The sequence below is a fragment of the Sinocyclocheilus anshuiensis genome, unplaced genomic scaffold, assembly GCF_001515605.1.
Source record: "Sinocyclocheilus anshuiensis isolate Anshui unplaced genomic scaffold, SAMN03320099.WGS_v1.1 scaffold1162, whole genome shotgun sequence".
Lineage (NCBI taxonomy): Eukaryota > Metazoa > Chordata > Actinopteri > Cypriniformes > Cyprinidae > Sinocyclocheilus > Sinocyclocheilus anshuiensis.
The window spans coordinates 116,907-126,906 of NW_015540875.1; the positions used below are offsets into that span (position 1 = coordinate 116,907).

At 31.8% G+C, this 10,000-nt stretch overlaps 1 protein-coding gene across 1 annotated transcript in view; it reads right to left on the minus strand.

The window, feature by feature from the left end:
• The window catches only part of LOC107688186 (mannosyl-oligosaccharide 1,2-alpha-mannosidase IA), a 240,934-nt gene that overhangs the window by 7,712 nt on the left and 223,222 nt on the right, over positions 1–10,000 (minus strand). The window contains exons 8-9 of the mRNA XM_016485782.1: positions 8,015–8,130; positions 5,124–5,343 (exon numbers count right to left, since the gene is read on the minus strand). Of these exons, the coding sequence (XP_016341268.1) occupies positions 5,124–5,343; positions 8,015–8,130 (336 nt within the window). The remainder of the gene's footprint in view (positions 1–5,123; positions 5,344–8,014; positions 8,131–10,000) is intronic.

Below are 10,000 nucleotides of genomic sequence, written 5' to 3' on the forward strand. Positions count from 1 at the left end.
TGTAACAGACTCATTGCAAGTTATCGCAAACGCTTGATTGCAGTTGTTGCTGCTAAGGGTGGCCCAACCAGTTATTAGGTTTAGGGGGCAAACACTTTTTCACACAGGGCCATGTAGTTTTGGATTTTGTTTTCCCTGAATAATAAAAACCTTCATTTAAAAACTGCATGTTGTGTTCACTTATGTTATCTTTTACTAATATTTCAATTTGTTTGATGATCTGAAACATTAAAGTGTGACAAACATGCAAAAAAATAAGAAATCAGGAAGGGGGCCAACACTTTTTCACAACACTGTATATATAGATTTACAAATTTTGTTGCTTTTGTCATGTTTAGTAGTTATATCTATTTAGTTGATTTTAAGTTTGCTTTGTGATTTTTACAATTATTTTTATTATTATTATTATTATTTTTATATTGATTATTATTTTCTTAGTATTTGTACTAGTTTTAGTAATTTTAATACACTTTACTAATTTTACTATGTGTGTGTGTGTGTGTGTGTGTGTGTATCTATAAAGTTTTATTTTTTATTTTTTATTTTAGTACATCAAGTTAACGTGAAACATTTTTTTTTTAAATGAAATTAAAATGAGAAACGCCACCTTGCTGAAATATAATAATGATATTTTATAATTCAGTTTATTTAATTTCAAGTAATGAAAATGTTTTGAATAGTTAGTTCTAATAGCTTCACTTTTAATTTGAGTTAACTATAATAACCTTAGTACAATACGTACAAGACTATGCATGCATATAAATACTTCAATTTTAAAAAATATTCAAATATAACCGTTTTCACATTAATAATTTTTTGCATTTTGGAAATGAGAATTTGGGGGGTGAAAATATCTTTGCTTCATTTTCTTGCGATATACAATGCTAATTTATCATTTGACTCTTTTGATTTTGGTGTAAAATCTGACCCGGGCATGTTCTCAGCGGGATTCATTCATATCCTGCTCATGCCCTGCGGCTCTGAGGATCTTATTTTACGAGAGACGTGAGGTCAGAAATAGTGTGTTGAGACGAGATCAAACGTGGTATTTATCGCTCGTCCTCCGCTCCAGCTAAATCTGCAGCGTCTGGATCCTACTGATGAGAGCGCTGTGAAGAGCTATTTCTGATCTGACGCAGGTTAGGCTTCATCTCATCTGTTTGCTTCTGATGTCTGAGAAAGCAACAGTTTGAGTCTGTGATTATCCAGCAGAGTAATGGCCTTCCTCTATCTGAGTGCCAGCAGATTGGACTTTCAGAAACACAGGCGCGCTGGAAGCATGAGCAGAAAGATAAGACAAAGGATATTTCTGAAGCTGCCTTCCTCTCAGATCACAGGAGCTGTTTTCTGAGTCACCCTCCGTCTGACTTCACACCACTGTTATTTTAACATTATTTATATATTGTTATATGATTTATTAATATTGTAACACTTTATTTTAAGGACCAATTATCACTATTAACTTGTTGTTAATAAACGCACATATTAATGCCTTATTCTGCATGACCATATTTTAGATCCCTTAATACCTAAACTTAACAACTACCTTACTAACTATTAATAAGCAGCAAATTAGGAGTTTGAGGCAAAATTTGTAGTTAATATAGTGAGAATATGTAACATTTATATTAGCTTTTATTTGTATATTTTATTATATTTTCAGTTTAGTTTTAGTAAATTTATATGCTTTTGCAATTTAAATTTTTTGTATATGTTTATATATAGCTTGAATTAATTTTGATATTTTGGTCATTTTACTACTTCATCTTAAACTTATTTCCGTTAGTCAGCAATGAAACATTTCTAATTTTCATTTAAATTTTTTAATTAAATTTAGTCTTTCATCTAACATAAATTCATATTATTATTATTATTATTATTATATTTTATATTTATAATTGTAATAGTTTTAGTTGACAATAACAACACTGTGACATGAATTTAAAATAAATAAATTCATTAATTTATTTATTTCACATAGCTTCCAAACAAATATTTCAAATTTTTATTTAGTTGAAATACTAAAATTATTACCACAGAAATAAAAAGTAAATATCAATATTTAACAAAACAATAAACATTAACGGAAATGAAACAAAAATCGTATTTATTTCAGTTAGTTGAAGGGCTGCCCCCTAATAGTCGACTAATCGTTAGTCGACGAGAAGAGGCTTGGTCGACCAAAATGTTATTAGTCGCAGAAAAAAAATGAAATAAATGCACAGGCGAAGTCACGCACATCCGTGACTAACAGATTGTTAACAGCTAGTCTATAGTAATACAGTACATCGGGGAGGACATCCAAACGCTCGCCTATCATTCATCGACCTCAGTATGGCTTATCATCTGAAATATGTAAGTATTAGCAACTCTACATGGCCGCTCAATCTAATGTTATCCTAAAGAAATGTCCGCTATTGAAGTGTCTGTACTACGGACTGTATTAAAATATTCCCTCATTTTTGGTCATACAGATAAGAAGTAATAACATCTTTCAAATCTGTAAAGACTCTACGTTTATTTGTGTGCACTCACAATACCGTGCTTTAGTAAAATAATGAAAGCAAACATGATGCGCTTTCTGCCGTCTTGCAGCAAATTAGGAGTTTGAGGCAAAATTTGTAGTTAATATAGTGAGAATATGTAACATTTATATTAGCTTTTATTTGTATATTTTATTATATTTTCAGTTTAGTTTTAGTAAATTTATATGCTTTTGCAATTTAAATTTTTTGTATATGTTTATATATAGCTTGAATTAATTTTGATATTTTGGTCATTTTACTACTTCATCTTAAACTTATTTCCGTTAGTCAGCAATGAAACATTTCTAATTTTCATTTAAATTTTTTAATTAAATTTAGTCTTTCATCTAACATAAATTCATATTATTATTATTATTATTATTATATTTTATATTTATAATTGTAATAGTTTTAGTTGACAATAACAACACTGTGACATGAATTTAAAATAAATAAATTCATTAATTTATTTATTTCACATAGCTTCCAAACAAATATTTCAAATTTTTATTTAGTTGAAATACTAAAATTATTACCACAGAAATAAAAAGTAAATATCAATATTTAACAAAACAATAAACATTAACGGAAATGAAACAAAAATCGTATTTATTTCAGTTAGTTGAAGGGCTGCCCCCTAATAGTCGACTAATCGTTAGTCGACGAGAAGAGGCTTGGTCGACCAAAATGTTATTAGTCGCAGAAAAAAAATGAAATAAATGCACAGGCGAAGTCACGCACATCCGTGACTAACAGATTGTTAACAGCTAGTCTATAGTAATACAGTACATCGGGGAGGACATCCAAACGCTCGCCTATCATTCATCGACCTCAGTATGGCTTATCATCTGAAATATGTAAGTATTAGCAACTCTACATGGCCGCTCAATCTAATGTTATCCTAAAGAAATGTCCGCTATTGAAGTGTCTGTACTACGGACTGTATTAAAATATTCCCTCATTTTTGGTCATACAGATAAGAAGTAATAACATCTTTCAAATCTGTAAAGACTCTACGTTTATTTGTGTGCACTCACAATACCGTGCTTTAGTAAAATAATGAAAGCAAACATGATGCGCTTTCTGCCGTCTTTGTGAACTAGAGCGCGAAACTCTGTGTATATCTTTGCCTTACAGACATTAAAAATATATCTCTAGAGAGTGAAATGTCTACTTTCAAAAGAACCCATTCAAATGGAAAACAAATTCTCAGATTATGTAATCCGTATGAAACATGCACACAGGCGCATCACTACTGCGGAGATGACGAGTCAGTGTCGTCGACTTCATCTCTTAATTCGAAAACAAAGTAAGCACTAGTATATCAAATTATTAAAATGTTAATGCAGTCTCCTTACTGTTTTTCCCTGACACATTCATAATCATTACTTCTGCCGGTGCACTGTGGCAAGCTTTATGCGTGTACTTGAGCACATATTAGGCTATGTAGGCAATTAAAGGCTCATTATAATGATTTAAATAGTTTATTAATAAACGTGCGATTAGTCGACTAATGCTTCAAATGAACGACTACAAGTCGACCAGAAAAATCCTTAGTCGAGGGCAGCCCTAGTTAGTTGCCAATTCAACAATTACACTTTCCGTTTAAATTAAAGGGATAGTTCACCCAAAAATGAAAATTCTGTCATTAATTACTTGTCCTCATGTCGTTCCAAACCTGTAAGACTTTCTTAGTGTTTGTAGTCCATACAATGTGGAAGCAGCAAGGATCCTTACACGATCAAGGCTCAGAAACATAGCAAGGGCACGCGGATACAGTGTTTACGTTGTTTGCGCTTTAATCTGAATGTAAACAACGTATCTGAGTACATACGTTGAATACGTTGTTTACGTATGTGATACTCTCCAAAATGGCACTATAGGGTGACGCGGAGGAGACGAATTGTTGAATAAAGTAATTATTTTTGTTTTCTTTGCGCATAAAAAGTATTCTCGTAGCTTCGTAAAGTTACGGTTAAACCACTGATGTCACATGGATTATTTTACCGATGCCCTTGCTATGTTTCTGAGCTTTGATCGTGGTAGTAACCTTGCTGTCTATGGAGAGTCAGAGAGCTCTCGGATTTCATTCAAAATATATTTTTTTTTTGTTCCCGAAGATGAACGGAGGTCTTACGGGTTTGGAACGACATGAGGGTGAGTAATTAATGACAGAATTTTCATTTTTGGGTGAACTATCCCTTTAAGTACTAAAATCCCAAAAAATAAAAAGTAAATAAAAAGTAAATACAAATATGAATTAAAACAACAACAAAAAAACTAAATTACTTAAAACTAAAATTAGAATAAAAACAGAAAATATAAAAACAAAATACAAATTATTCAAATCATTTAAGTACTAAAATTAAATTACTAAAATACTAAAATTGGGGGGTAAAATGAAACAAAAAATATAAAAATTACACAAACAACAAAATTACTCAAATTTAAACTAAAATTAAAATATAAATCTAAACTCAACTGATTAATAAATACTGTAATGGTATTAATGATGCTAAAATAACATTAGTATGTAGTTGAAAGCATTTTAAAGAGCTGACTCAGGTGCACAGAGCACAGAGATGGAGTGATGCTGACCTGAGCGGCTGTAGGACTCGTGGCAGGTGTGAGTGATTTCAGCGGCCAGGTCCAGGTAATGCTGCCTTTGTCCCGCCGGCCCGTCGTCAGCGCCGATGCCGATCATCCCGCCGGAGAAACAGGCCAGATGCCCCATCTTATGGTCCAGGATTCCTCCTCGCCACTCGGCCAGGTACGTCAGGCCACCCGGAGACTTCTGCACCAGGTTCGTCTCGATGGCCTGCAAACACACAGCGAGATCAGTCTGCTAAATACAACACAGCTGGGATAGACTGATTGCAAAAACCTGCTTTAGGAATTGCTTTTAAATTGCTAGTAAATTACTCAACACACTGAATTTAACATGAAATTCTGAATTAAAGACTATAGCTGCATCCCAAATGACACACTATACACTATACACTCATACACTATGTACTTATGCACTATGTACTCAACCATGTAGTGTATGAATTATATAAGGTTATTTTGTCATTCATAATCGGAGTCTGATAGCCCCTCCCCCTTCGCTATGTAATTAAAGCTGCGACAGTTGAGTGCATGAAGTGTCCAACATTCCACACTTCGTTTTTTCGGTTATTTAAGTGCATCATCCGGGTATTTACAGTGCACTTTTTCTTTTTGGAATTTCCAGTGTGAACGCACTACTCGCACCATTTATACTACAAAACGTCATAGAATAGTGCATAAGTATACGATTGGGACGGATCTTATGTCTTAAAACATACTATTTAAGAGTCAAATCACTTACTAACTAAACAGCAACACCCTCCAATAAACATTATTTATATACTGCTATAGTAGTTATTAATATTTGAAATTAGCTTTTATTATTATATTTTCAGCTTAGTGTTACTAATTTAGTAAAAAAAAATGCCATTTTTACTAGTTTTTATATATCTATATAGCTTTCATTTATTTTTATTTCTGTTTTAATTTGAGTACTTCAACTTAATTTAGTTCTAATTTTCATTGTTTTTTTTTTTTTTAGTTTTTATTTTAATAAATGTTTTTTATTCCAGCTTCAATTAACGAAAATCATTTTTAAGTTTTAATAAGATGCAAATTTGCAAAAAAACTTACTTTTTGTTTTACTTACAACTTCAAAAATAATATTTTTTTCAAAGTCAAATCACTAACTAAACGGCAAGCTTTTATTATTATATTTTCAGTTTAGTTTAGGCTTTAGTTTAAGTTTTTGCCATTTTATTATTTTTTTCATATTTCTATATAGCTCAAATTTATTTCACCTTTAGTAATTTTAGTACTTCAACTTATTTTAGTTAGTTGCCCAGGCAACATTTCTAGTTTAAGTTTTTCATCTAATATTTTTCTTATTCTAGCTTCAATTAACAAACATTTTTTTTTAAATAAATAAAACTTTTGAAGAAGAAATGCATAAATAGTATTTTCTTTTATTAAATACTATTATAAATACTATTCATAATAGTATTTTCTTTTAAAAAAAATTTAAATTTTAGTTTAATTTTAGCAATTTAATACTTTAACTTTACAATTGTAATGTTCATTTATTTTTTTTTTAGTTTAAGTTTTTCATGTAATATTTCTTTTTTATTTCAACTTTACATCAATTAATTAATACTTTTTAATAGGTTTTCTAAAACAGAAATTTTGAAGTACAAAGACTGGCAGTATTTTATTTATTTATTTATTTTTTGTAAAGCATACCTTTTGTTTTATTTTCAGCTTCATAAAAATTATCTTTAACAGTGTAGCGGTGAATTTCAGCTTCCAGCTCTTTCTGAAAGCATATTTGAGTGATGGAGCCTGAGATGCTCAGAACAATGTGCACACGCTGAAGATAATGCAGCTATTAATCGCAGCCGCATGCGGTTCCTATGAAACACAGAAGGCTGGACATGTTTTGTGTGAGAGTGAAGAAACATCCACTCGCTTTGTAAAGTGCTTTGAAATGAAGGCGACGCTGGATTTCAATAAAGCACATATGAAAGCAGGATGGTGTGCACATATTGCTGTAGGAGGTGACGTTTATGCATGAAATGTTTTATGCATAGTATAAGACCGTATGCAGCGTGGAGAATTGAAGTCAAGCCTCATTGAGATTCTATCGGGACTTTGAGTCTCGAAGGTGTATAAATCTGCCAAAGACTATATGAGAAAACATTTCCGAGTCTCTTCCTCTGCGTTTTTATGCTTGCACCTCTTTAGAGAAGCAGAAAACAGCGCAAACCATCACGGACGATCAATAGCGAATGACTCATCGTATGGTTTTGTTCTGCTTTTCCACGCAAAACTCGTTCAGATGGTTTTTCTTTGCGTGCATCACAGGTTTCTGCATTTTTGCATCATCAAATGTAAACAACCCACTTCAAGTCAACGTGAAATCAAAATCAGAGCAAATGCATGACTATCGAGACAAACATCAAATATTATATCAGTTGCAAACATTTCACATCAACTTTTTCACCAATAAAACCTCTCAAACTAATTAAAAGCATTGCACAAAGGACTGGATATTTGATAACATGTTTGATAATTTAACGTCAGGCGGAAGAAATTGGCCTCTCCTGATTATAATTGTAATTAATATCTTGGCAGACCTCATTCTTCAAGGGAAACAATAGGTAATGAAAAAGCTAATATGCTAATTAAGTGAGAATAAGGGAGAATGTGTTCGCTCTGTTATATTTCTCCTCTCAGATCATTATGAGCGTGAGGCTTGAGGTGAAACTAATCTTAAACTAATCTAATCAAGCTTAAATTAAAGCATGCAATCTATTTTACACACTTACCGCCTGTGCAGTCGCTCATTTCTACTTCTTTATTTTTACTGAACATACCGAAGACTAGAAACAGCATGTGCAACTAAATAGCAAGGAAAGTGAGTTGTATGAATGCTGTTTGTGTACCTCCATGGCGCTGTAGTACATCTTCTGGGCCTCCTGATCCGTCTTGTCTGACATCAGGTAGGATTTGATCAGGTACTCGTAGAAACTGTCCCCAAGACCTCCGATAGACACGTGATCTAATATATACTATTATTATATACTTTATTAATTTACAATATATAAATGATTAATGAATGAATTATACTATATCTTTTTATTTTTAAATATAATTGTGCATTTCCATCCTTTGATTTTTTTGCTTTTGAGTTTTTTTTTTGATGTTCCTGTGGCTCAGTGGTAGAGCATTGCGTTAGCAGTGCAAAAGGTCGTGGGTTCGATTCCCAGGGAACACACATACTGGTAAAAAAATGTATAGCCTGAATGCACTGTAAGTCGCTTTGGATAAAAGCGTCTGCTAAATGCATAAATGAAATGAAATGAATAAATGAGGTTAAATATCCCCCAGATGTTTTCTCAGCAGGTTTCATGCCATTCATTCGGTTTATTCTTGGGATCATAATCAGGATCATAAGCGAATGCTTCCTATTAATATGCACACCCTTCATTGTGCTGGGCTCCCGGATGATCCGGGTTCTGTAATCGGAGTCAACAAACACAATGGCAGGAATGTTGGTATCCACCCTGCGCTCTATTGACATGTAAATCATCACTATCACTGACACTCGTTAGCCATTCCCACGCTGCAGCAATTAGCACTGCAGTCGCAGATTACATTCAGCCCGCTCAAGAAAACAAACCTTTCTCCTGTTTTTCAGGTGAATCGGAAAGATTCAATTTCCAGAAGGTAATGGGATTTATTATCATTTTAATAACTCTTGGTTGTGGGCTCATGTCCCTGCTTGGCTCAATCTGTGTCATGCGTGCCAGAGTAATTGCACTGTGAATCTCAAAGACGCCGCAGAGAAAAATCAAGAACAAATAATAACAAAAATAAATGTATCTACACCAGCAGTCAAAAGTCTGGACATCCTCCAGTGAATTTATGCTCTTCACGAACTTAATTCTATTTCAGTCTGCTTAAAATATAGAAAGCAGCTTTGCAGACAATTACAAATGGAACCTGTGAGACACAAAAAAAAATACATCTGTACAAGTCTGAAGATGTTTTTTTTTCACTGACATTCATTTTGTTCTGCAAACTTTATGAGAATGGCAAAACATCTGGCATTAAACCAAAAAACAGTTTCAGACCTTCACATGCTTAAAGTCTGTGTGCACAAAAATCAGCTTTTCCCACATAGTAGGAAGAGCCGTCGTTAGCTAAATTATTTCATCTCTCACACCTTTTATCATAATTCAGTCAATAAATTCACACCAAATTTGCATTCTGTCTATTTTGCATTAATAAAAAAGACTATTTTTTGAGTTAAGATATTTTTGCATTGCATGTTGCTATGTCTTGCTACAACGTCCTGTTTTAACAAGAAATGCATCAACAGAGGAAAGAAAACTGCACTAATAAAGCTAATATATCTGGCACACACATGATTATTTTTATAGTACATAAATATATTTATAATTATATAAAATATGTTTAGAATTTAATAATAGCACTTAATATTTATTTGTAGTAAAATATTTAAATAAAATTAATATACAATTATATAATCACACACACACACACACACACAATTTAAATATTTAAATATAATATTTTAATATTTATAGTAAACAGTATGTTTATTTTTAGAATTATATTATAAATCTCAGCATAAATAGAAATATGATCATATTTATTTAAATACTTATAACTACATATATGTGTGTGTATAGAATAAAATAGAATTATTATAATTACATTAATCATATACTTATTGTATTATTATTATGATAACTTTTGATATTTATTTGCAGTGTTATATATTTAATAATTATATAATAAGTCATTTTAATCATAATAAATCTTATAAATATATTTTTATTTTATGCTGAGATAAATTAGATAAATTAAAATAGTTATTACAATAATATGATAACACACATATA